Here is a 26,034-nt window from a genome sequence, read left to right on the forward strand (position 1 = left end):
TCAATCCTCTTTATTCGCAGCAGCTCTGTTCTGGAAAGTCACTTTGAACACTGAGTTATTCAATACTGAGCCTTTGCTCCTAAGGGAAATACAGGATTAGGTTCCTGCAAGCCTCTGCTCACATCATTTTTGTCAACTGATCAATACATAACCTTGTTTTATCTGTGTTTCTGTTTAAAGACGCATTACTGAATACATATAGTTGATTCATTAACAGTGAGCTATGGCCAACAGCACTGTGACTCATGCCCGAAGGAAGCTTGTCTAACATGTGTTTTCTCCATCAGGCACGTCACAGCCTCCCTGTCTTAGGGACGCCAGACAGCACTGCAGCACCATGCTTGGGGGTATTTTAAACAGCAAAATCACTCAAAAAAAGCACAAAAATATGAAAATGTAACATTCTGAAATAGACTCAGAGAGGAGCACTTGTTTGCAGTCTGAGAGCTGAAACAAGAAGGCTGGCATCTCCTGTTCAGTCTCTGCTGGGAACGTGCATGTCAGGGACTCAAATTTTTCACCATTCTGTGCATGTTTGCCAGTGTCTCTGAAAGCACCATGAGTATTGGTTTTGGGGTTACAAATAAGTTTCGGTGAGTCAGCAAATTCATAAGTACAGAATCCACAAGTAAGGATCAACTCTATAACCATCTAACTTAGCAAAAGAAATCCAGTAAGCCCCATTTTACCTACTGGAAAAAAAAATAGATGTTTTATACTATTAGTTATTTTTTATTACGAAACTGAAAATTATAAGGAAATACTCCTGGCTCCTATAGTTGAAACCCAACAGGAAGACATAAGAATGTGTTTTCTTGTCCTTTTCTGGTAGTATATTTTCAACTATGAATTTCACTATTTGAATGGTGGCACAGTAACTTATATGTTGGTTTATTATGCACTAAAAGTATAATCAATATAGAAAAATCTGAGTGTTTTCCAACCCAGAGGCTGGTGTCAGGCAGCTAGCCACCTCCTCAGAAGAAAACTTGTTCTCAGTGACATATCTATAGGATTGGCTGGGCTTGAGTAAGTGCACAACATGTCAGAACTTTGACACAGAAAACAGTTCTTTTCCCTGTTGTTTCTTCCTTGCCTGGGGACCATGCCCCCACTCAGGAGTGGCTTCCATTCTAGCTGTCAGCTGACTTAAAGCAGCATTTCTCTGTGTCGCAGGTGAAAGTGCAAAGAAACACCTGGAAGTTCCTGTGGTGGGACACACCTTTCTAAGTAGTCCCACCATAGTGTTTCTTTGGGAAAATAATGCGGGAGGGGCATTTCAGTGAAATTTGGGTGTTGTACACGTGAAAAGTATTAGATGCAATTTGAGGCATTTTCTGTTGTTATACTTTCAGAAACTATACTGTCTTTTACACTTTTTTCCCCCAACAACACACACATACACACACACACACACTCATACCCCTCATCTTGCAAGCGCTAGAATGCACATACTCATGTGACTGACAAGCCCAATGGAGGAATCTGTCAACATCAGGAGGTGCTAAGAGGGCCATAAGGAATAGAGTTAAGCTTTAAATTTCTGAACTCCAAGTTAACAGGTATTGTGGTCCTGGGCCAAGTTGTTTTTTTTTAATTGTGGTAAAATACATATGACATAAAACTTACCATCTTAGCTCTTTTTTAAGTATACAGTTCAGTGGTATTAAGTACATTCACATTGTTGTGCAACCAGGACCACCATCTCCTGTCAAACTGAAACTCTGTCACCATTAAACAATAACTCCTCGTTCCCCCCTCCCCTTATCCCTGGCAACCACCATGCTACTTTGTGTCTCTATGATTTTGATGACTCTAGGTACCTCATATAAGTGGAATCATACCATATTTGTCTTCTTGTGACTGCCTTATTTCACTCAGCACAACGTCCTCAAATTCATCCACATGGTAGCATGTGTCAGAATTTCCTTCCCTTTAAGGCTGAATAATATTCCATTGTATGTATCGACCACATTTTGTTTGTCCATTCATCCGTTGATGGGCACTTGGGTTGTTTCCACCTTTTGACTATTGTGAATAATGCTGCACTGAAGATGGGCTGGGTTGGGTTTTGACTGTTGACTGCTGCTAGCCGGTGGCTCTCAGAAGACCCATATGTCCTGTCCACAGGATAGGGCAGGGGACTGTGAAGAACTGTTACGGATAGAAGAGGACGCACACTGGCAACCTGAGGGAAGGTGAGTACCGAGGGCCTGGTTATGAGACACCAGCCTGCAAAGTTCATGTTTCAAGCAGAATCGCTGCCCTGTTGTGATAGAATTTTGATCCCCTTTTCTTTGGGCAAGCTGATATTCTTACCCAACGGTATTAATAAGACGTTACAAGTTTTCTTCTGTCTGATGCTTATTGTCTCAGTATTGGGACAATACAAAGGAAGGTCATGCCTCTTCCTTGAGTTTTGTTTGATTTCAGGCTGTGGGTGGAGCTGTGATTCAGAGAATTAGATAGAATATCTAGCTGGAGATTCTCGCTTTCTTCCATTTGTCTGAAGAAGCTGACAACTGAACCCAAAGTGATTATGTAGTCCTGGTCCCCTTCTTTCCCTAGAGTCTTCAGGTTCAAAGTCCGAGAAAACCATGTATCTCTAATATTCTGGTCCTAAGTCTCCTAATTGGAATAGCCAACATTTATGAAATGCCCTGTGCCAGGCACTGTCCTAAATGCTTCACAGATAGTAATTCACTTCATCTTTACAACAATCCCATGAGGTAAATTCTGTTATTTTCCCCCATTTCACAGATGACAAAACTGAGGCACAGAGAGATTAATTATCTTGCCCCAAGGACTAAACCCAAAAACCTTACACTGGATAGATATTGCCTCTACTGGATTGTCTGTAAAGATTTACTTGGCCAGCCTAATAGGGGAGGGTTTAGCAGCTGATAAACCATTTCCAGGGGAATTGAGTTTGGACCATGTGGCATAGAGTAGATTTTTGGTTCCTAGAATTTTGTTTTCCATGATCTGGCATGCAGGCCTGGACCTTCCATCATTTCTTCTAGGATTTTGTTTTCCGTGATCTGGCATGCAGGCCTGGACCTTCCAATCATTCCTTCTGGAGTTTTTCCCTTTAGTGAGGATTTACGACGTTGTTAGAAAGTTTCTCCACTTCCAGAAAGACATTGGCTTATGTTCTGCAGTGGGAAGGAGTAATCATGATCAAATCTCTCTTGCCTTTTAAAAACATTGCAAAGTTCCTTTCACATCACTGACCAGTATTACCACCTATTCGTTTGGCATATTTCTGTGATGCCAAGGAGGACTAATTTGATGATAGACTCACAGAATAACAAGGAAAGAGATTTTATAGCGAAAGAGTTTTTAAACTATATAAAGCTTTGGAAACCTCATTCTCAATCTTATATCTGTTGTTCTCAGCCCTGCCTGCAGATCAGGATCATCTGGAGAGCTTAATAAAATGGCCAAGCCCCAGTCAGACCTACTTGGGGATGTCAGACCTGGCATCGATTTTTTTAAGCGCCACAGATGATTTTGCTGCATAAAAAGCCTGAACTGAGAACCACTGCCCCCCGTTGAAGTCTCATGCTGTATGAAAGCAATAAAACTAAGCCATGCTCATTGAACTGGGTTTGGAAAGTCTGGAAGCAGTGCAGGCTAGCCCTAGCTGAGCATCCCCGTGGATCCCGCTAGGGCTCAGGGAAACGCAGTGTGAAAACCACCCAGCTAGTCCCTTGCCCTGGTTTTACAGCTGAGCAGATGGAGGCCCACGGGCATTGTGACGTGTGAGCTGCTTTCCAGCAGAGCTGGGCTTCCGCCACCCATGGGCTCTTTCCACCACATTCTGTCAACCCACCCTGCAGGGTACTGACATGTTTTCCTTATAATGTTGAATTTGTCAAAATCGGTTTTATATGTTAGGTGGATTTTTATAAGTTTGCTCTTAAGAACCTAGACGATATTTGTGCTCTAGTGATCATTTTGGTTCTCTTGCTTGCTTTCATACTGCAGAATAAGTTCATCCAAAGACCAGGACATGGATATAGCAATGATTGAACAGCTGAGAGAGGCAGTAGATTTGCTGCAAGATCCCAACAGGTACGCGTGTCTTCCTTGGCCCAGGTTTCATGTGTGAATAATGCATACTAATTTACTGAGTACGTCATCTCACTTTAAAAAATATTTATACACACAGGTTTTGGCTCAGCCTAAGCACTAACAAACAAACAAAAGTCATTTTAACTGCCTGTTTTCCCAAGATTCATAAAGGAAAAGAGTCTAACTTCTGGAGGAATTTTGAGATCAGTTTCCCCTTTCTCTACTCCTAATGAAATTCATTCATGCTTTATGAAATTCACATGGGAATTCTTAGTATAATTCCTAGAAAACAGAAATACAGCAAAAGCACATATTTTGTATTGTTTAAAGTTTAAACCCCTATTTTATAGAAATATAAGGGAGATTGTCCAAAAAGGGAAGATTTGGTATATCAAATACTACCTTATTTATTTCTGATAGTGCCAAATATATGCTAACTAAATAATATATTTCTAAAAATTTAGGTTACAAGATAATTTCTTATTTTTCTTTTAAAGATTGGCACCTGAGCTAACAACTGTTGCCAATATATATATATATATTTTTTGCTTTTTCTCCCCCAATCCCCCCAGTACATAGTTGCATATTTTTTAGTTGTGGATCCTTCTAGTTGTGGCATGTGGGATGCCGCCTGAGCCTGGCCTGATGAGCAGTGCCGTGTCCGCACCCAGGATCCGAACCAGTGAAACCCTGGGCCGCCAAAGCAGAGCGCGTGAACTTAACCACTCAGCCATGGGGCCCGCCCCAAGATAATTTCTTAATTGAATTGGCCATTGTTAATAATAGGCACTATATGCAGTAGTCATATTTTTTGGTTTCTTCTCTAAGGATAATGAATTCCCATGGACAAAACATTTTTCAGTATGACAATATACCTGGTATCAGGTAATAACTACCTTATCGCTAGAGAAATAGATCTAGAGCTTATCCCTGGTAAACTGTTCAGGGGTCCTGCGAATTTAAATATGAAGATGAAGGTGACATGGAAATCACTCCACTTTCTTGGAATTTATGAAAAGGATGGTTAGTGAGTCCCAGAGTATTGGTGAGAGTGCACCACCAATGTTGTCTGGCTCTAAAGAATAATGACAGGCCAGGTTGAGTATGGCTGAAAATCCTTAGCAACTGATTTCAAAAGCATTTCGATTAGACATTAAGTGAGTGCTTAGAGCATGGGAAGATCTCCAGTGTGCACCTTGGGAGATATAAAGACGAACAAGACACAGCTCTTGCCTTCTAAGACTCCAAACTATAGTAGATGGAGGTTGCCTTGCGCAGTTTTTTGTAAGTGTAATTGATTTAGGTGCTTGAAGTGGAGGTAAAAAGTGATAAATCAGAGCAAATGCCTGACCCCAGATGGAAAAGGGCAAATGGCTGGGCCAGCCTTCCTGAAGGTTCGGTTATTTAACTGGACCCTTTAATAACTGGCATTTTCAAGGAGAAAGCAAATTTCTGGATTGAATTAAAAGTTCATGCAAAGGCATGGAGGTCAAAAAGAATGGAGCAAGCTTGGAAAATCTCACATAGATGAGATGGGCTCCATCCTGACTGTGCGGCAGTAACACAGACACCCTGACACTCACTACCTCTGCGGCTCAGGGTCTGGGCATCTCCATGAAAGTCCTGCCAGTGCCGCTGATAGACAGCCTGACCTGAGAATCACCGGGGGGCAGTTTGGAGTGAGCAAAGGAGGACTTCCATTGCTATGCAGAGGAGCCGAGACTATTTTATGTGTAGAGGGAGGTGATGATGGTTTAAAATGTGATGATTCATGTTGTTAGTTCTCCCTAATGTTTGGCTCAGAGCTTGGCTCATTAGTAGGTACCTAATCAAGGCACGTTCTTTAAAGAGCTGGGTTTCACATCCTTAACCAGGGCGGTCAGCGAGAGGGTAGGAAACAGGGACAAGAGAGCTTGTGTGTGAGTGTGAGGGGGGGGTGTGTGCATGTGTGTGCGTGTGCTCATGCACCCAAGGAAACAGGCCAGGTAGCATGGCTGGTGAAGAGCAGACTTTGAATCGGCTAGACACTGGTTCTGAGCCCATCTCCAACTCCAGTTAATCTGGGTAAGTTATATAATTTCTCTGCACCCCAGGTTTTTCCTCTATGAGATGGGTTCCAAGTTCTTACCTTTTAGGACTGTGAGGATTTGAAATAATATATAAACTGCTAGTGGGAAGGTAAATTGGCAAAACCATTCCAGAAGACATCCTCGTTATATGGAGCCACAATTTAAAAAATACATAAACTTTTCGAACAGATTCTAAAAATTTATCCTAAGGGATGAAGAGATACAAACAAAGATTGTGAGAGGGAAGATGTGTTTAATAGCAAATATTTGGAAAAAAGAAAATGATCTAACAATCTGGAAATACTTAAGTATATTTTGGTGGTTAATAAGATGGAATATAATGTGGCCAATAAAATGGTTTTTAAAGTTTCCAGTATATTTTAGAATGCTCATTATATAATGTTGACTTAACAAGTATATACGTGCATAAAATTTGATCTCACTTATATAGATAGAATTAGGATCCAATTGTGTAAGAAGCTTAGAAAATTTAAACTAGAAGGAAATACATTAAGATGGATGTTTTGCTGTAGGTCTTTCTAAATTCCTATTTTTCTTTATACTTTTAAATATTGTAGATGCTCAGTGGGAGGTACTGCTGTAGGTCTTTGGTGACCATGTGAAGTGGGTGGTGAGAAGGATGGGAGGGGACAGTCAAGGTGTTTTAGACCCGAGCCCCCGGTAGCTCTGTCTGGGATGAGGAACCAGGAGGGACAACAGGTTTGAGGAGGAGGATGTTGGGGTCAGTGTAGGACCTGCTGAATAGAGTCTAAGGTGGCAATGTGGCAGTGTCCATTCAGCTGCTAGACCTTTAGTTTTGGGGCTTCAAGACTTAGACTTGAAAGTCATTTTCGCCAGGTGCTGCAGTAACAGAAGCTGTCTAAGAGGATGAGGTTCCCATGGACGAGCGTATCAATGGGAAGGGAACGTGAGCCCAGGACAGAGCCTTGAAGACGAGACGTGACAGAGAGAAGGCTCAAACCCCTTGGGATCAAACTTCACATTGTTTTAATAGTTCTGCCTTTCACATTTTCTATCACTTTTCCAATACACTTTTCTTACAAATTCTAGATTGATTAACATAGGAGCCCCAAAGCAAAACAGAACAGCCTAGTTTGGTGGAAATAGCAGTGGCGTGGGACTGTGGGGCTGGAACCCAGCAGTAAGATCCGGTGACCTGGAGGGAGTGGCTCCCCCCTCTGGGTCTCAGTGTTTTTCATCCTTCCTGAGAAGTGGGATGAACTGAGGATCTCCAGATTCTTCTCCAGCCTGGAAATGTCTGAGGCAATAAGTTGCCAAGGATGCTGAGTGAGTGGAAATCGTGGGTGTGTGCCGAATTGTGGACGAAAACAGCCCTGAGCACCCTCCAAGTGATAGTTGATTTGCATCTTTATGAAGTGCTATTATAAAATTATATTATGTTGTAAGACTTTCTGTGGATTTCACTTCCTCCCTAAAATAATTCACTGCTTTGGCTGCTTTAGATCTTTGTTGTTCATCCTGAAATAATTATAATATGACAGTTCTAACTTTATGTTTCTGTAAGCCAGTGTCACAGGTAGAGAAAGAGGCCTGTTTTTGCTTGTGATAAGGAGAGGGCGCATCAAGACGTCATTTATTTCCCGCTGCTTTGGACTGAATATTAGTATAAAAAGTTTCCATACACATTGGGTTTTTCCTTTATCTTATATGTCATAGATCCAGATATTTGTGTTTTAGTTAAGCCATCGATGGTAGGATTACATTTCGAGGTTTACCTTTCAACCTTCACATCAAAAAACCTAGCTGAATATTGCTATCCTGTTTTACCTTTGTCTTGGTTTCTCCTCATAAGGATTTCTGATTGTTGGTTTGATATCATTTTCAATAGGCACGTATAACACGAACTCATCTCCACCTTTTAAGATGGCTTTGTAACTTTTATATGACTTACAGAAATTCCTGGTTTTATAGATCTTAAAAAAAGTTGAACACTTGAAATTTCAGAAATTCAGAAACTATCTGTGAGACAATTTCAAAAATAAAAATGCGGGGTCGGCTCCGTGGCCGAGTGGTTAAGTTCGTGCGCTCCACTGCGGCGGCCCAGGGTTCGGATCCTGGGCGCAGACATGGCACCGCTCGTCAGGCCACGTTGACGTGGCGTCCCACATCCCACAACTAGAAGAACATGCAACTAAGATATACAACTGTGTACGGCGGGGTTTGGGGAGATAAAGCAGGAAAAAAAAAAAAGGAAGATTGGCAACGGTTGTTAGCCCAGGTGCCAATCTTAAGGAAAAAAATAAAATAAAAAATAAATAAATAAAAATGCATATCAGATTTCTTATGTTTTGTTTTGTTTTGTTTTGGTGAGGAAGATTGTCCCTGAGCTAACATCTGTGCCAGTCTTCCTCCATTTTTTTTTTTTAAAGATTGGCACCTGAGCTAACATCTGTTGCCAATTTTCTTCTTTTTTTTTTTCTTCTTCTCCCTAAAGCCCCCCAGTACGTAGTTTTATATTCTAGTTGTCAGTCCTTCTGGTTCTGCTATGTGGGACACCACCTCAGAATGGCTTGATGAGCAGTGCTACACCCATTCCCAGGGTCCAAACCGTGGAACCCTGGGCCACCAAAGCAGGGTGCACAAACTCAACCACTGGGCCAGGGGGCCAGCCTCTTCCTCCATTTTATATGTGGGATGCTACCACAGCATGGCTTGATGAGCGGTGTGTAGGTCCATGCCTGGGATCTGAACCTGTGAACCCCAGGCCGCCAAAGCAGAGTGTATAAACCCAAGCACTATGCCACCAGGCTGGCCCAGGAATTCTTATTTTTTTAACTGAGGGTGTTAGCGTGTATCAGAGAGATCTTCCTATTAAAACAAAATGCCCTTGGTTCATATACCATAATCTAGTACCTTGGCAACTTTACTTGCTTCTGTAAACTAATAAAGTTCTAGAATAAAATTTAGCGTGTTCTATTTATGAATATTATGACTTTATCAGACATTACGGTTATATTTCAAATAAGTTGGATTTCGATACCAATAGCAGATACAAAACTCTTACGTTAAAATTATATTAAATTTGGCACATGATGGGAAAATACTGTGTGGTTTGGAATTTCTACCATAAAGATTTTATTACTTAATCATAATGATTAACATAGCTTTATAATATATTAAATTTTTAAACTAAATATGCCCAAGAGCAGTAGGATTTATTAAAAGTCTAATAAATTTGCTAACATCTTTTTTTCCTACTCTTTAGACTGAGCACAGATATTACAGAGAGAAGTGTTGTAAACTTTTATCCTATGGAATCAGGAGAAGCTTTAGAATTACAAGATTCTGCACTAAAGTATGTTGACCTTTTTATAACTTGAGTATATTTTCTCTTTTTTGCATTGAAATATTTATGCTTTAAATTCCACTTTATATCTTTTTTTTCTTCCTTTCTACAGTGGTCAAATACAGCTGGAAACATCTCCGATGAGTGAGGTAATGATGTTCCTGGATGAACCTCAGAATAGTGGCGCCATGTTCCGTAAAGATTTGTCATGGGGGGTAGAACATTCATTAGTGAGACCAGTATTCAAATTTGTTCAAGATCTCTTTCTCAGATTTTTTATGCTTTTACCCTCTTTATATTTCCTGCTTATCTTGTATACTTCACCTCCCAGTAAAGATGAGAGTTGGCTGTCGCCATTAAAGTCCCTAAATTTTTTTGTCGGATATTCTTGCTGAGTCAGGCGATGGCAACTAGGATGCACTGGGAACCTGCTTCGTGTCAGAAACTGGAGGCAGGACCATTCAGTGCAGAGTTTAGAGCCACGGAAGAAGCCTATGAACTGGCCAGATGAAAATTCAGTAGAAAAGACTTGAAAGAGAGGAACAAACGATTTGGGAAATGCCTGGGAGGATTAAGAGAGTCTAATGAAGAGAAACTGGTGGGGGTATTTGGGGACAGAGTAAAGGATAGAGTTACATTGGGTGAAATTGGGGTGGCTCTCTAAAGCAATTTTGACTTAAAACTGGAGAGGAGCCTAGAAGGTCCCAAAGAAACACTCATAGAGAGAGAGGTTTGAGCTGGTGACTTGGGAGTGAAACATAGATTTTATCCTATTTCATCCCTTCTTAGTAAATGGGCTTAGGATGGGTAGTTTCGGCACCAAACAATTTATGCCCCCAGGGTGTCTGAACATGTACTGTAGTAAAGCAGTTTCACACTCTTGCCTAGCTAAGTTTCTGTGTTAAATAAAGGGAAAAGAACTGTAATAAAAAAAACCCGTGTTCTCAGAGTAAGGTTGCATTATTAAAAGCAGTGACTTGGAATTATAAGTTTCAGGCCCATCTCAAAAACTTGCTGACTGCGGGCTACTATGGGCAGCCTCTCTGAACTTCACCTTCATCTTCTGTAAATTGGAATCCGTGTCACAACCCAGGGCACCTAAGTGTTAGCTGCTACTGTTACTCCACTAGTCTATTATCATTATTGGTGTGGTCCTTAGACAGCATCTCTGCACCACCTCTTCCCAGTGGAGGCATCATCAAATTCCCCAATAGTGGAACAGCAGGAAGCCTTTTATGTGAACAATGCCCTGGGCCTATTTCATCAAGCTCTCCTTTTGAGAGTACTGCCTTTTTTTTTTTTTTTTTGAGGAAGATTAGCCCTGAGCTAACATCTGCTGCCAATCCTCCTCTTATTGCTGAGGAAGACTGGCCAGAGCTAACATCTGTGCCCATCTTCCTCTGCTTTATAGTGAGACGCCTGCCACAGTGTGGCCCAATAAGTGGCGCGTAGGTCTGCGCCTGGGATCTGACCCGGTGAACCGCAGGCAGCTGAAGCAGAGTGCGCTAACTTAACCGCTACACCATCACCAGCCCAGCCCCAAGACGTGCTGCTTTTGATTCCAGGCAGACTCATTTTTTTTTTTAAGCTTCTTATTTGTAAAGAATTTTATAAAAGTTTGAAAAAAATTACAAAAGGTTACAAAAAATTACAACCTTTTATCCAGATTTACTTATTATTAACATTTTACCACATTTACGGTATCATTTGTTCTGTCTCTCTCTCTTTCTCTGCACACATGTTTCTTTTTCTGAAAATTTGAGGGTAAGTTTCATACATCATAGTCCTTTATCCCTAAACATTTCAGTGTGTTTTTTCTAAGAATAGAGATTTTATCTTACATAACCATGTTTCAGTTATCAACTTCATAAATGTACATTGATAAAACATTTCCATCTACCATCCATATTCTCAAGATTTCAGTTGATCTGATGACATCCTTCATAGCATTTTTTTTCCTCTCCAGTGGAGGATCTGGTCTAGTGGCAGATGTTGCATTTAGTTGTCAGGTATCTGTAGTTTCCTTTACTCTGGAACATTTCCATAACCTTTATTTGGTTTTTATGACCATGACATTTTGAAGAGTATAGCCCTCCTCTTTTTCTTTTAATGGAATGCCCCCTTATTTTGTGGGACAAAATTCGCTCATGGTTCAATTGAGTTGTGCATTCTTTTTTAGGTTACTGCACAGAGGATGTTGATGTTGTGTCCTTCTCGGGGTATCACATTTATGGACATACTATGTCCATCTGGGCCTCATTGCTGTTGTTAATGTGACCACACAGTTGAGGTGTAACCTGGTTTCTTCACTGTATAATTATGGTTCTGTTTTCCCTTGCAACTAATAAGCAGCCAGTGAAGAGGCACTTTAAGACCATGTTAGTGTCCTGCTGCCGACCCATTTCTAGTAAAATAGGTGACCACCTGTGTTCATAAATTTCAGGAGTACAAGGAAAACACAAAACCTCTAGAAAAAAGATATCTCCACTCCATCTTGTCGACGGAAATAATCCATAACCAATCTATAAGTGAAAATTTGGGTGAGTTTATTCTGAGCCAAAATGTGAGGACCATGGCCTGAGGCCTTCCTGAAGGAAGGAAGGAAGGGCACCAAAAAAGTGGGGTGTACAGAGTGGTTATATACCCTCAAAGAGCATGTATCACATATGATTGAAATGTCCCTTTTACAATAGTTGCGAGACTGCTCTGTCGGCACAGTGATTGATGGACATAGCAGGTAGTAGGTCCACTGTCTCGGTGGACACAGGAGGTAGCCCATCTGTTGTCTCAAGCTGGGTGGTCACAGGTGAGCACAGCAGTTAGTTCCTAGCCTAGGGAGAGATGCTTATCCTTAAGGAAATGCCAGTGTGGGGGGAAGTTGCACCTTTATCCTAAGGCCATTTGTTCTTGTCTTTGGGACATAGCAAATCCTTAAAGCAGATATAAATGCATGCTCAAAGGCCAGGTCAGGCCCTCTTAGAAAAACAAAGTCAGCCCAAATTAAGGGCTTCCTCGTATACTCCAATATATCCTATTGCTTGCCATTTCTATTTGTCAGTTGGAGGGTCATTCCAACAGTTTTATCTTCTGTTAAAATACCAAGTATTCCTGACTTAAAAAAAAATAGGAGGCCTTGCTATATGCCAGACTGTGTGTTTGTATTTTATATATGTTATCATTATTTCATTCATTTGATGACTATCCATCAAGTGCCCACAATGTGTCAGCACCATTCTGGACACTAAGGAAGTGGTATTGACCAAAACAACGGTCCTTCCCCTTAGAGTTTTCATTTCAGTTAAGGTGTTAGTGAAAGGTAGGGGTTATCATGCCCGCCTTACAGGTGCAGGACCTGAAACTCAAGGTCAGGGGACTGGCCAGGTCACTTGCATGGTAAATAGCGAGGCCCTGCTTTTCCACTCAGCATAGTCCTTCTCCATGCTGTAGACTAGAGGTGACACACTATGTCTTGTCCTTCTTACAAACCTTAGTGGGACCTGAAGGCACCAAACCTTTTCTTAAGAACAGGACTTGGCAAAGGCAGAGAGGGGGTAACCCTTGTGTGTGCTTGAAAAGTGCTTCCAGGAATGTGGATGGGGTATGGAAAGTACATGGATGGGTATATACCAAATGTAGGCTGAGCCCAGTTCGCAGTTTTGTCTCAGTCTAGTTTTAATCCTCTCTTTTAATCCCAGTAGCTATACATTGGGTGGTGTTTCTTGTCGATGCCAATTCCAATGGCTGTTAAGAATTGCTACTGACATTAAGCATTTCATTAATTAAGCAGTAAGCATGCTTTAGGAAGGGATGTGCGAAATATGACTTTTTTTGGTCAATCCAATACTATTTTAATGTGGGACTTCCTCTCATTTTCCCATCAGCAAAGCTGAACTATATCTCTGCAATAAATTCTAGATTTTAGAAGTGGATTTTTTATTCTATTTATTGATCTCTATTTCTCCTATTATTTGTCTATCTCCCACTGCATGGCACAAACACTTTAGTGTTTTCACTCTAAGTGGGACCTAACCCAGTCCCTAGGACCCGGTGAGCCTTTAGTGAGGGTTTGTGAAAGGGAGGAAGGACTATGAAGAAAGAGAAAATGAGATGATAAAGAGTTGGCTTTGGTAAGGACAACGTCAATGTGCTACATCTTCAATGTAGAGACTCCGGGGTCTTAACTGATCGCTGAAACCCTCCATCATGTAGACAAAATGTATATTAGGTTCTTCTAAATGCAGTTTCTTATGCTTGTCTAAATTGAAACTCATCTGACACTTTTTCGCATGCTCATAAAGCTTCATGGGACTTTCCTGTACTTTTACCATGCTTGCAATCATGATATTAATGTGGAAAAGCCTAGCATGGTCCTAAAGCAGCAAGTGTGACTTCCACGTAACGTACTGATCAGTCGGTCAGTCTAGTCACCCCAGCTTGCCTCTAACAATGAGCCTCTCTTCCATCAGTCAGCCGGACATTCAGCCAGTAAGTGTTGAGCTGCAGTTCAGCACAAGGCCCTGAGCTCAGTGCTGTGAGGGCCTTGAAGCCAGCAACCACACACTTTTCTTCCGAGTGCATTTTCTGCTCACACTGGCAGACTGTGTTCCTGTTACAGTCACACAGGATGTGTCAGACCCAGCCACCTTGGGGCCTTCATTTAAGCACCCTGCTTAAAACATCCTGGAACTTTCACTCGAGTAGAGTTTTAAAAAGGAATATAACTGTGTCCGTGATTTCAGGAGTACCAGGAGGACACAAAACCTCTAGAAAAAAGATACCTCCACTCCAACTTTGATTTACAATATTTTGTGTTAATGTAAATTTTTTTTTTCTCTTTTGGCTGAATGAGGAGTCACATTTAGTATAAGGAATTCCTACTCATTGTCTTCCTTCTCTGGGGCAGCTCTCTGCCCGTCACAGACACGTCTCCATGATTTTGAAAATGGAGGGGGTATAGCTGACTGTGGTGGGAAAAGGAAGTCATGAGCAGGAAGAGAGGAAAAGAAAGTAGTGGATCAGCAAGTCCACTGCTAATGATTCTGCAGACCTTAAATGCGATCTTCTTTTATGGTTTGCTTATTGTCATATTCTCTCTTCTATCTCATTCAGGAAGAAATATCTTTAGCGTAGTCTAAAAGCAATTATCCAGTATTTATTGAGTACTTGTTCTGGATTCAGCTTTGTTTTTGGTGTCAAGGATTGGGATATGAAGGACATGAGTTGCCCTCACATTTATGGCATTTTAAAAATTGAGGAGGAAAGAAGAATTCGATACTGAAAAGATTTAGAGAAGGATATGAGGCAGTCTGTAGTCATGAGTGTTTGAGGTGCTCTGGGAGACTGGGGCTGGCTTGGAGAACTCAAGGAAGGGAAGTAAACCTAGATTTGGGAGGTGATCTGGGTTTGGATGGGTCCCAGGAGGCCGTGCTGAAGCAAGACAGCAGGGCCCTGGCCAAGGTGTGTGAACTGGGCAGAGACACTGAGGAATGGGGTGACGCCCAGCTAGCTGGGTGAGGCCAAGATGATGAAGTGGTTTGAAATCGGTAGCACATCATGTTATCTGATTTCAAGCACACTTTAGATGACAGTCCACGTCAAGCTTGGGTCACATTGGCATCTGTCCAGGAAGAATTGCCAATTCCATTCTCATATGCAAATAATATTGAATGGGGGAGGGGGGTGGGGGGACAATAGGAAAAATTAGTTGAAAGAGTTGCATATAAAGAGAATCAAACCTGGAGTTGCTTGGTAGCAGTTCTAACAAAGCCATTTAATTGGATAGAGAAATTAATGACATTTTATTCTAAAAATACGTTTTTCCCTTGGATTTGTCAGAGTTGGGAATATTTTTTAATAGCACTCCTCAATAATAGGAATCGGAATAGACATCTTCAATCTGTGCTCATTTGGTGGTATATGTGAAGATGTTTATATTAGCTCTCACCAGCTTTTTTATTAGGATGCATCGATGGGTTGTTGATTACCACATAAAGAAGGTAGATCTGGGTAAAATAAGCTAGAGTTTCCCCATTGTGGGTCCCTTGTCTCTGTGTGTCCCTTTCGTACTGGTTTTCTAGGATTCTGCCCTCAGCCCTGGTTCCTTATTCCATATTCTCTCTCTGGAGGATCTGCTCACCCTCATGGACTCAGGCACCTCATGAATAATAATGACTTTCAAATCTATAGCTCACGCCCCAAATCCCTCCCTCTCTCTAGTATTCATATTGCATCTCCCTGCCCCATAAGTTTCTCATTCTCTACCTGCCTAAACTGAAGTTATCAATTCCCTCTTGAACGCTCCCATTTTCTTGGTACTCGGTGGTGCCACCACCCACCCAGCCACTCCAGCTGGAAACTAGGATGTCATCTTGACCTTTCTCCGTGACTGCTTATCAATCCTGCACATTTTACTGCTAGAAAAATTTCTTGAAGGTTTCCCTTAACCATTGATTGCCAAAGCAAACTGATGTTGAATTGACAGCATAAGGTTTTTTCAGGTAATTTGGGGTCAAGCATGTGTACTTATTAAAAGCTCCCAATGAGATTCTGTGTATTTGGGAATTGCTGCCTTAGAGCATTTCTAAAACCCTGTATTAAAATAGGGGTGGGAAGTGGCAGGCAGCTTGGTAATCTAGCAAAGCAAGCTGACATTCATAGGAACTTTGGGCTGAACTCTCTGCTCTGGGAAATCCCTTTTCTTAGTTTCTGTGACACTTTAGATGTATTTTTCTTTGAATACAGCTGCATGCTTTTAGGTGATTTAAGTATGACCTACTTAGCTACTTAACACATGAATTAGTTAATTCAGTGTGTATTTATTGTGTGCTTATGTGCCAGGGATAAGATGGAAGTAAGAGAGACCCAGTTCTTGCCTCAGTAATTTTACAGGCTAATAGAACATACTGTGCATTTTTCTTCTTCTTTAAGGTGCAAAATGATCTAACATTACAGAGTAATGGGAGCGAGTATTCGCCAAATGAGGTATGTTTTCTGAAGATTAATGGAGGCTGAGGTATTCTGTGAAGACTGAATTGGAGTATCCTTAAAAATATCTAAGATTGGCATGATTAATGAGTTAATTGTATTCCAGATTCTCTAGGGGAATCTCTCTCATTAGCTATCATAGCCCTATCTGGCTCTATCCGTAATTAAAGATTAATTTTATAAGATATATTTTGAAAACCAAATATAGGAACATCTTTATAGAAAACAGAGTGAAAAGAGCTCAAATAGGCAACATTTTGAATGCCTTGTTATCCATAAATGATTCAGCGTGCGGTTTCCCTGTAGCTGAGACATCTGTTCAGTGTTATTCTGTTTCCTCATCTCATTATGTTATGAGATTCTCCATCAGATGTGCCTTCTGTGAGATGGATGTGAGTGTGTGCATGCGTGTGTGCATACACACACACGCATGCAGGCATCTGTGCCGGAGCAGAAAAGGATGGCCAGTTTCACATGATTGTAAAATATTTTTATAAGGAGCAAATAAGAAATTGCATGGTTCTTCCCCAAACAACATTCTGTCGATTATGCCACTTCAAGCATTTGAAGGTGCATGTATTATGACTTTTTAGCCAAGCCTTCATCACATAGCAGCAAAAGCTACAAGGTTGTGGTTTTATTATCATCCTTGGACAGAGAGAAGCATGCATAGTTCTGCTTCAGGTTTTTAAAAATTTCTTTTCCTCCTCACACCACAGATGAGAGAGAACTCCCCTGCAATCTCTCCCACCGCCAACAGCACAGCTCCATTTGGCCTGAAGCCTCGATCAGGTAAATTAAAACCTCAGCGTTCTTACACTTGTCAACAACTCAGTGGTTTTTCTTTAGCCTTTTAAAAGTACGCGTTACAGTGTGAAGGTCCTTGTGAACTCTGGCGAGTTGGAGTCCTTGCATCAAAACTTTGCTACAGCTTGCAGAGGCTGGATTTCGGAGCCTCTTTTTCAGTGAATCACCTATTAAGCCCATATTATCAGTAATAGATGAGCTTACCTCCATTTGAATCAGAGCAAAGAGAAAAAGCTGATGGGGCATGTAAGTGGGGAAGGAATATTGTCTTAAGTTTTTTTTTACCCATGGAAGAGAAAATAACTACCCCTTTCCCCCATGGTTCCTGGTACCCTGCTGGGGTAGGAGGCCTCTGGGAGGGTGACTCTTTGCTGAGACATGCCTCATTTGCTTTCTGAGCCTGGGAGGGTCTGTGTATTTACTCGTATAACAGGGTGATCATTTCAAGGCTCACCTGAGCCATCAGGAGTCACTTAAGAAAAAAAGCCTTTCTGCTTCTATCACCTACTTTCTTTTAATTTACTATTAGTATATTCACAAAAGTAAATTATAGCAATGTGCAAAATAACTATTGATTTTAAAAAGAAGGACTATGTATTGAAAGATTTAGTTCTTCTGTTTTCTCCATGTATTTAAAGTTCTGGTACTGTCTACCTTCTTTTAGGTCCTTCTTTGTTTAACATTTTTGATTCCTCGGTCTTTCACATACACTCAGTACTAATGCTAATGCTTCTAAGTAAGTGTTAAGAGAGGACTCAGACATTTTTAAGCAAAAGCTAGGAAAGAACTGGAGACCAGCTCATTGGTGTAGCGGATAAGTCCAGCAGGCTCCACTTTGGCAGCCTGGGTTTGCAGGTTTGGATCCCGGGTGTGGACCTACACCACTCACCAAGATGTGCTGTGGTGGCAACTCACATACCAAATAGAGGAAGATGGGCACAGATGTTAGCTCAGGGCCACTCTTCCTCACTGAAAAAAAAAAGCTAGTAAAGAACTCAGATGTTCTTGGGTTTTTCAGTAAAGCATTTTGTCAACAGAAGTTATACATGTGTATATTTTGCAAAAGGGTACCCGTAGAAAAAAACAAAGATGATTCTTTTATGGAAAATGTTTCATTTTGGGAGCAAGTTGACTGATGGGTAATGTGGTTGCATATAACCTGCTTCCCAGCATTTTGAATGGGCTGTAAGACAAAGCCATTTGAGACAATGTTTAGGCGTGGCAGGGGTTGGTAGTGTTTTATGGAAAGCCAAATAGCTCATGAAATAAAACTCAATGGCTGGCCTCCTCGTTTATGGAAGTGAGCATATTCTGCCAGCTCTGGGCTGGGGCTGGGCCAGGTTTCTATTTCCGTGTCGCAGGTGTGTGCTGGGAGAAATGGAGGTCGCTTGGGGTACATCTCATCCTTTAGTGCCTTTAGTGACTGCCCGCCAGGAGAGTTGTCTCTACACACTGAGGACCTCATATTGCCCTATAGGCTTTCTTCTAATCCTTACAGGCAGTTTTACATAATTTAAAAATAGGTCATAATTGAGCAAATCAAAAGTTGAGTGAATCGCCAAAGAACAATATTCTTTTAAATGCGCATCTTAGCAATTTAATTGTAAAATTGTCTCAGTGACTTTTTTATTCCTTTATGGAGTCCAAACTCGGCTTATCAATATTGTACTTGCACTGTTAAACCATTTCAAATTCTTTGTAGTGGTGAAAAATAAATAGAGTATTTATTTTGAATAGCAGAAAACAAAGATAATTTCCAACCTTCCAGCCTTTCTATCCTGCTGACTAACCAGTGTGGAAATTGTTCTAGTGTTGAAAGCTTTGTGGAGTTTGATTGCTGTAAATAATGTGATTTATCTTCAGGAACATCAAGTAGCATGTTGAAACTTTTAAAAACTAACGTTATGTATTAGGAATTTTTTTCATTTTATTTAGTAATTTAAAAATATTATAGTATGTATTTTTCACATTTTCTAGAAAATAATATATGTAGTAATCTTAATTGAAAATTAGTGATTAAAGAAGATAGACATTCTTTTCGATTGAGTAGCTTTGGAACTTTTGAAAGACAATTTTTATTTTAAAGTTAAGTACATGGATTTATATGATTTCTGTGTTACAGATAAAAACAGACTACTCATATGAGCCAGTTGGAATAAGAATTTAGAGTCTTAAAGCAGGCTGATAGTTTTCTTAAAGAAAGTTTTTTTTTTTCTCTTCTGTGTTTTCCTCCAAAGAAAGACCACTGAATATACCCGAGTATTCATTCCTAGAACCATGTCCATTTATTTTACTGGTGCTGTCTTACGAATGAATAAAAATTGTATAGATAGTTCCTAAACATATAAAATTACTCTATGGATATTTAGTGCAGAAAAAAAGAGATATTATCCTTTCATAAATGACTAACTCAGAAGTGCTTGAAATTGATTGACATCTATTGGTTAACGTTAAAGAGACTCTACTAGTGTCTAAAACTGTGTTTATACTGGTTAACATCGAAGACGTTATTGGGAGGTGTGTGGACTAGTGAACTATCGTAAAGCATGCCGCTAGACTTACAGATGTCTTCAAAGGGAAATTTTACATTGCCTTGGGAAAAAAGTTCACGAATGGTAAACACTGATGTTATAATAGTTTTATTTCTAAATAATAGATATATTTACACGTATTAAGCTTTGTGTAACCAAATTTTTTGTGTGAATCATATTTGCTAAAGTTGTTATTTAGAAGGTCTTTGAAAAGGTATCTGGTAGGTCTCTTGCTTTTTATCTGCATAATCTGTGGGTACTCTCTCTTCCTGCTGACACGATTCATTAGTACTCTAAATCTGGGCTTGCAGAACTGTTAAGATTAACGATATTAACTGCATGCAGAGTATATGATTGATAAGTACTAACACTCAGTTTTTATCATTCTTTTTATTCCATGCGCCATCTTTCATTCTTCTCCTATATTGTACATTTGAAATTAAACCCCATAATATGAAATTCGTTTCATTTCCATACAATCTTATGCCATTTGTGAAATGCTGCTGCCCCTTTGGTTTTTCCTGGGTCCTTGTGCAACTGTACGCGGACTGGCTCTCTCGCTCTCCTGCAGACCCCGCCCTCACTCTTCCTCCTATCTCCTTCAACAAACTTACACAGGCACAAACATGGGACAACTCTAGCTACAGTGTTCCATCTGAAGGAGACAGTGACAATGGTAGGTGGCTTTGTACCTATACTTCAATGTGTTCATTAATAAACCAATGAATATACTGAACATTCAGTTCTGTGCAGCTGAAGGTAGAGTGTTTTCCTCTGCATGCCTGACAGAAGAAATCATGAGTAAGCCTGGAAAGTGAAGTCCAGAAAATTGCATGTGGATTCTGCTCTAGCAGTTTGTCAAACTGTGTTTAATTATCTTGCATATTCTGAATTTTGCGAGGACTTTATAATAATTTCTTTTCTACCTTTTCGCTTGGGGTTTTGTTTTATTTGCAAAAATTTGGGGTTTGCACATTTCGATCATCTCTGCTTGCTCCTGTGTCTGAACTAAATGCCCTTAGAGTCTGAGCTTTCATTATCTAGTTTACCATATGAGATTTTTAAGGTAATTAAGATGTTCCATGGCTGATCCTAGAGTGGCGCACTGAAAATAATGTTAATATTGAGAAGTTTCTAAAGATGAGGAGAAATCACTTCCTTTCTCCCTTTTAATTTTTTTGCAAACTATTTGTACATTTTGACTTTTGATACCTTCTATCTTGTTGAGTGTAAATTCATCTATGTAATATTCAAAAATAGTAACTTGGCTTGAGAATAAAATGTGCAAATAAAAAATTGAGGACACCTGTCTAGGATTAGTGTGGATATATCTTTTAATTTCATACCATTAAATATTTTTAATAGCATAAGAGACAAAAATAAAGTAAATATAATTAATTAGATCTACATACCATGTACATCTGAATCTCCATTCTAGTCTAATGTTAATTCAGATTTTAAACATTTTATTTCAAGATACAGAGTGATAAAAGTAATGTTAAACAAAACAGAGTATGATTTATAGGGAAGAGAAGTGACATATGAAGTCTAACCATAATGAAAACACAATAAGAAGATATATTTTCTGACAATACTTATTTTTTTATTGTGCTATACATAATACATAAAAATATATATTTAAAACATTTATGTGCTGTGATTTTTGGTCAAAATTCAACCAAAAATGCTCCCAATTTCCTTATGTAGAAAGATAATGTATATTTTGTTAGGTTAGTTATAAAAGGAATTTTATTATTTCATACCTTTCTCAATTTTTTAACTGAAAATAAGTATGATTAAACAAGAACAACCGTGAAACAAAAATCCCTCCTTATATCAGCCTATTTTAAATTCTGGAAGTGGAAAAAGGCCAAATGGAAACTTTCTTGATAAACTAACTGTTCCTTTACTTAAAAATGAAAAAAGAGGGGAGAGGCATTTTTGTTTTTCAGAGATCACAGCTATTTATGGGTCTGACGTTGTTTAAAGGAAATAAAGCCTCGAATGAAAGATTTGTGTGTGACTTGGTATTTCCTTAGAAGCGATATCTGAATCCAGAGGACTTTTTTTTTTTTTTTAAGCTGGGGACGATCTAGGCATCTTCTGTAGCAGTAGAATTTCTGTCTTTACAGATGAACCACTCGAATGAGAAGGGTGAGCTCAGGTGGGGCCCCGCCCAGGGCTCTGACTCCACCACAACCCCCTTCATTCTTTGGCTCTTTATTGAGGACTCTGGGCAAGCTCCTAAGCCAGACTGCCTTCTTTTTATTAAAAATCCTAAGATTTCCATAGAAAATAATCATTGTGAAAAATTGTTCTGCAAATAAAATAACCTTATAATACTCAGTTGGTATTTTTTGTATGAGTGAAAATCCCAGGGATTCACTTGTAACTATCAGGCTGTACCATGATAATAATGAAGGGGTTGTTTTCAATATTCATGTGGTTCAGTCCTTCACGTCAGACAATTGGCGGCTGTCATTTTTTCCTGCTTGCAATGTGTCTAGAATAAGCCCCGGGCAACAGATCATTTTCTGTGCAGAAATCTTCTTTGCAAATATTTGTGCAGTTTCTCAGATCTGATTTTTTCATGCACAGTCTTCATTCTCTTTGTGCCAAACCTTGGCTTGTGATTGAATACATTTTCTAATACATTTTTTAAATTAATGAAGCTGCACTATTTGCATCCGCAGGTGTACGGGCTACTGTTGCAATAGGAATACAGCCTACTTTTTTTCTTGTTCTTACTGGTTCCTCTTAAGCGGGAGATTCTATTCAGAGGCCTCTCTTGGCATTTCAGAGCTGATTACCACATCAGTTTAGTTTCCTCGTATTTTCTCTATTATCCAGTATCTGCAGCTATCTTAACCTTTGTAAATAAATGGCATCTTATTACCGACCCAACCCAGCGTCATGTTACTTGCCTTTCATTTATATTCTTTAGTTATTATTTTTGGTCAAGTTGGCCTTTTTATACCTTGTTCACTGTCTCGCTTTATATTAAAATGCCCCTTTACTTAAATTCTTTCCAATATTCCATTCCAAATAGATCTCATTTTAAATTCCCCATTTTCTCTAAAATCATTCTGCAAAGAAATTGGAAAATGGCAGCTGGCTAGAAGGTCTTTGGGAGTTTGAATTCCCACAGTCCCCGAAGTTCTGCCTCTTGAGCTGAATGGGGAGCATCTGGAAGTGTGTGTAGGTCTGTCTGTCCCTGGGGCTGGTTGGGGCGGCTTCCCTTCAAGTTATTCTGAACTTAAAAACTTCACTTCTGCTCTTTCTGTCATGCTTCTCACTACTCTGCATCTTTCCTTCCTTTTCCTCTTTGCTTTCACGTTAAAGCTGTTCCTATCTTCTTTGAATCATTTTCCCTTTTTCATTTGCAATGAATTGGTGGGGGGTAATTTGTGCTTATTTAAAATTGATCTTTAAATTATCACTGGGGAACGAATGAACGGACATATCTGTCTTGGGCTAGTTGACAGACATTTTCCTTAATTTTTACTATAATCTTGCTCTTTTAGGTATTATTTTCCCCATTACAAAAATGAGGAAACTGAGGCCATGAGGGGTATTTTAGTGATTCTTTACCGTGGCTTCGTATTAGAGTCACCTGGACATTTTTTAAACTATAACTGCCTATGCCCTGCACTCAGAGATGCTGATTTATTTGGTGTAACCTGGGGTCTTAGCCATGATTATGTTTTTTACTGACTTTGTGTTGTGTTGAAGAAGGTGAAAGTCACTGAGTGAAGTCAATTTTCCAAGACCATAGAGAGAAATGTGAGCATTTTAAGGGCAGAGAATTTATATAATTCATTTTTGGACGCCAAGAGGGAATAAATGAATGAGCTAGTCAGATTCCTAACTCACATTGTCCTGGATCTAAAGCCCATGATGATTTTTCAAAGCCATCATGTTGCTGCCCTTGCCTCTGTATATCTGAAACATCACACTCAGTCCACATTCTTAACTTCCAGGCAGAAACTGAGCTAAATTTCAAAACTTCATGCATCCACAGAGATTTGCCTCCACAAATTTCCTCTCATTGAGTTAAATTTAGATAATCAAGGTTAATAATATAGACTGACAATTTCTGTATGAAGAGTGCGTTTCACATAATAATTAAATAAGTAGCATTTCAGGCAGTTTTTAGAGCAGTGGGCTTTCTTTGCTTAACTAAAAGATATTCTTACAACTATTAGAGAATTGGTTTCTTGTGTACGTCCTTAAATATCTATTGAGTGCCTATTATGTGCTAGGCATGATGCTTATTACCATGGATACAGCTCTGAAAAAGACAGACAGATTTCTGCTTTCATGGAACTTTTATTTCAGAGTCTAATGTGTTCAGACCTGGGAACTAAGTTTTAGGAGACTTTTTGTGACAAGAAGAATTCAGGTGCCTGTTTATCAGAGTAGGATAATTTCTGCAAAGATACTCTCCAAATAGACTGATCTTTGAATGAGGGAGTTTTTGAAACACTTGTTTCATTTATTCATCCAACAAACTGCTGTGTGGGGAGGGGTAGAGGTACAAGTTGGAAACAGACTTAAACGCTTGCGAAATCATAATGGAAAGAAACAGGTCTACACTGTAAGACAGAAAGCGATGAGTGCATTGAGATAGACGCATATGAAGAATTTTGTACGTTCATAGCAGACACATCACTCCCAGGGTCTGGAATGAGGATGAAGAGAGTGAAGGAAGAGGTAGAGATAATGGGGAAATCAGTGGAATTTGACCTGTACCTGCAAGGATGAATTTAATATTCTGCATAAGCATATGCATCATTCTCTGCAGGGTCTTTTCTTAGAAATTTGTCTCTTCTGCTAAATAAATTACAAATAGGAGCAAATTGTCTTTTTCATTCTTGAAATGTTGTTTATTTGATATTTAGTAATTAAACAGTTAAGTAGGACTGATTGTTTTCCTGCATCTTAAATCACCCACCTCCTTTTCTCTTCCTATTCCTTAGGCTACGCACGGATGCGTGTGCATGCGTGCACATGTACACACACCCACTGTGCTCCCTTGTCCCTCTTTATTCCTTCTTATTTACACTTAAATAGTCAAGGTGGCATTTGATTTGAAAAACAGATACTAACAGTGCGGCTCTTCTTAATATTGTCTTTTAGCCTCAAGTTAAACTTGTATTCCCCTGAATTAAGTGAGAAAGTTCTTGAGATTTAGTGATATGAAATTAAGGAAGAACCAGAATAATTCTTCCACAGATCAATTTCTTGAAGCTTTGACCCAGGCTGGTCACTGCCTTTATTATTTAAATATGACCCGAAAGAAAAAAAAACTGTAGGTAATATAATCAGAGCTTCCATAATGGTTCCATTAAAATTATTCTGTCCTACCAAACCCAGCAAAATAAGCACTGATGTGCTCCGTAGATTTATTATTAGGCTAAAGAGTTTGTTTTAAATTCTAATATATTCCACAATATTAATCCATTAGAAAATTTGGAGCATTATAGTCACTGGTTTCCAGTAATTTTATGTACCATTTGAAGTGTTCATTTAAAAAAACCACAGTTCATATGTATTTTAACACTTTGTGATTGCTTAACATTCATAGAACAAATACCCAAGCATGCATTTTGTATTTTTAAGACGCATAGGAATTTAAAATGAAAAGCGATGCCAGGAAATTAAAACCTAGACACTGTTGCGTTATTTTATCTCACATAGGGCTCTAACAAGGTCTAGATACTTGCATTGTGTACTGTTAAACAGAAGCTCACGGTTCATTTAACTTCTTGATAATTTCGTATTCCGAAATAAATCTGCCAATAAAAACATATTGGAAATATTAATCATGAAGTTTTAGATAAGCTTGCCCCCAGAAAAAAAGGCAAAGGAAAGTAAAACCTCCAAAGAAAACATTCGATTTGGTCAAACAGTGTTGGGACGCCCCCTGCTGGCTACCGTGTGTATTACTCAACTCTGTCCGCATTCCTTGACTTTTTTGGTAAATTCGGTTGATTTACTTTCTTTGAGGATGTGGATGATTTCTCCATTTTACATTTTAATATGTATCTCTTCTGGTTGCTGTGTTTAAGTGGGTAGATTTTTTTTGTTGGGCTTGATATGGTGTAAAGGCAAATTTAATGCATTTTCAGTTTCTTCTATGCTTCTTTTTGGCTAGCTTGTCTTCATTTCCCTTTGCTCTGTGAGCTTCTCATTTCTCCCTGCCGGGTTACTCTACCCTTCTTCCTTTGGCAGCCTT

General features: G+C 39.5%; 1 protein-coding gene across 1 annotated transcript in view; it reads left to right on the plus strand.

Annotated features, from left to right (window-relative positions):
• The window catches only part of LRCH1 (leucine rich repeats and calponin homology domain containing 1), a 191,563-nt gene that overhangs the window by 135,408 nt on the left and 30,121 nt on the right, over positions 1–26,034 (plus strand). Inside the window, exons 10-15 of the mRNA XM_046664360.1 lie at positions 2,131–2,198; positions 3,991–4,077; positions 9,394–9,483; positions 9,587–9,623; positions 16,402–16,455; positions 17,178–17,250. Coding sequence (XP_046520316.1) covers positions 2,131–2,198; positions 3,991–4,077; positions 9,394–9,483; positions 9,587–9,623; positions 16,402–16,455; positions 17,178–17,250 — 409 coding nt within the window. The remainder of the gene's footprint in view (positions 1–2,130; positions 2,199–3,990; positions 4,078–9,393; positions 9,484–9,586; positions 9,624–16,401; positions 16,456–17,177; positions 17,251–26,034) is intronic.

This window comes from Equus quagga, chromosome 6 (assembly GCF_021613505.1).
Source record: "Equus quagga isolate Etosha38 chromosome 6, UCLA_HA_Equagga_1.0, whole genome shotgun sequence".
Classification (NCBI taxonomy): domain Eukaryota; kingdom Metazoa; phylum Chordata; class Mammalia; order Perissodactyla; family Equidae; genus Equus; species Equus quagga.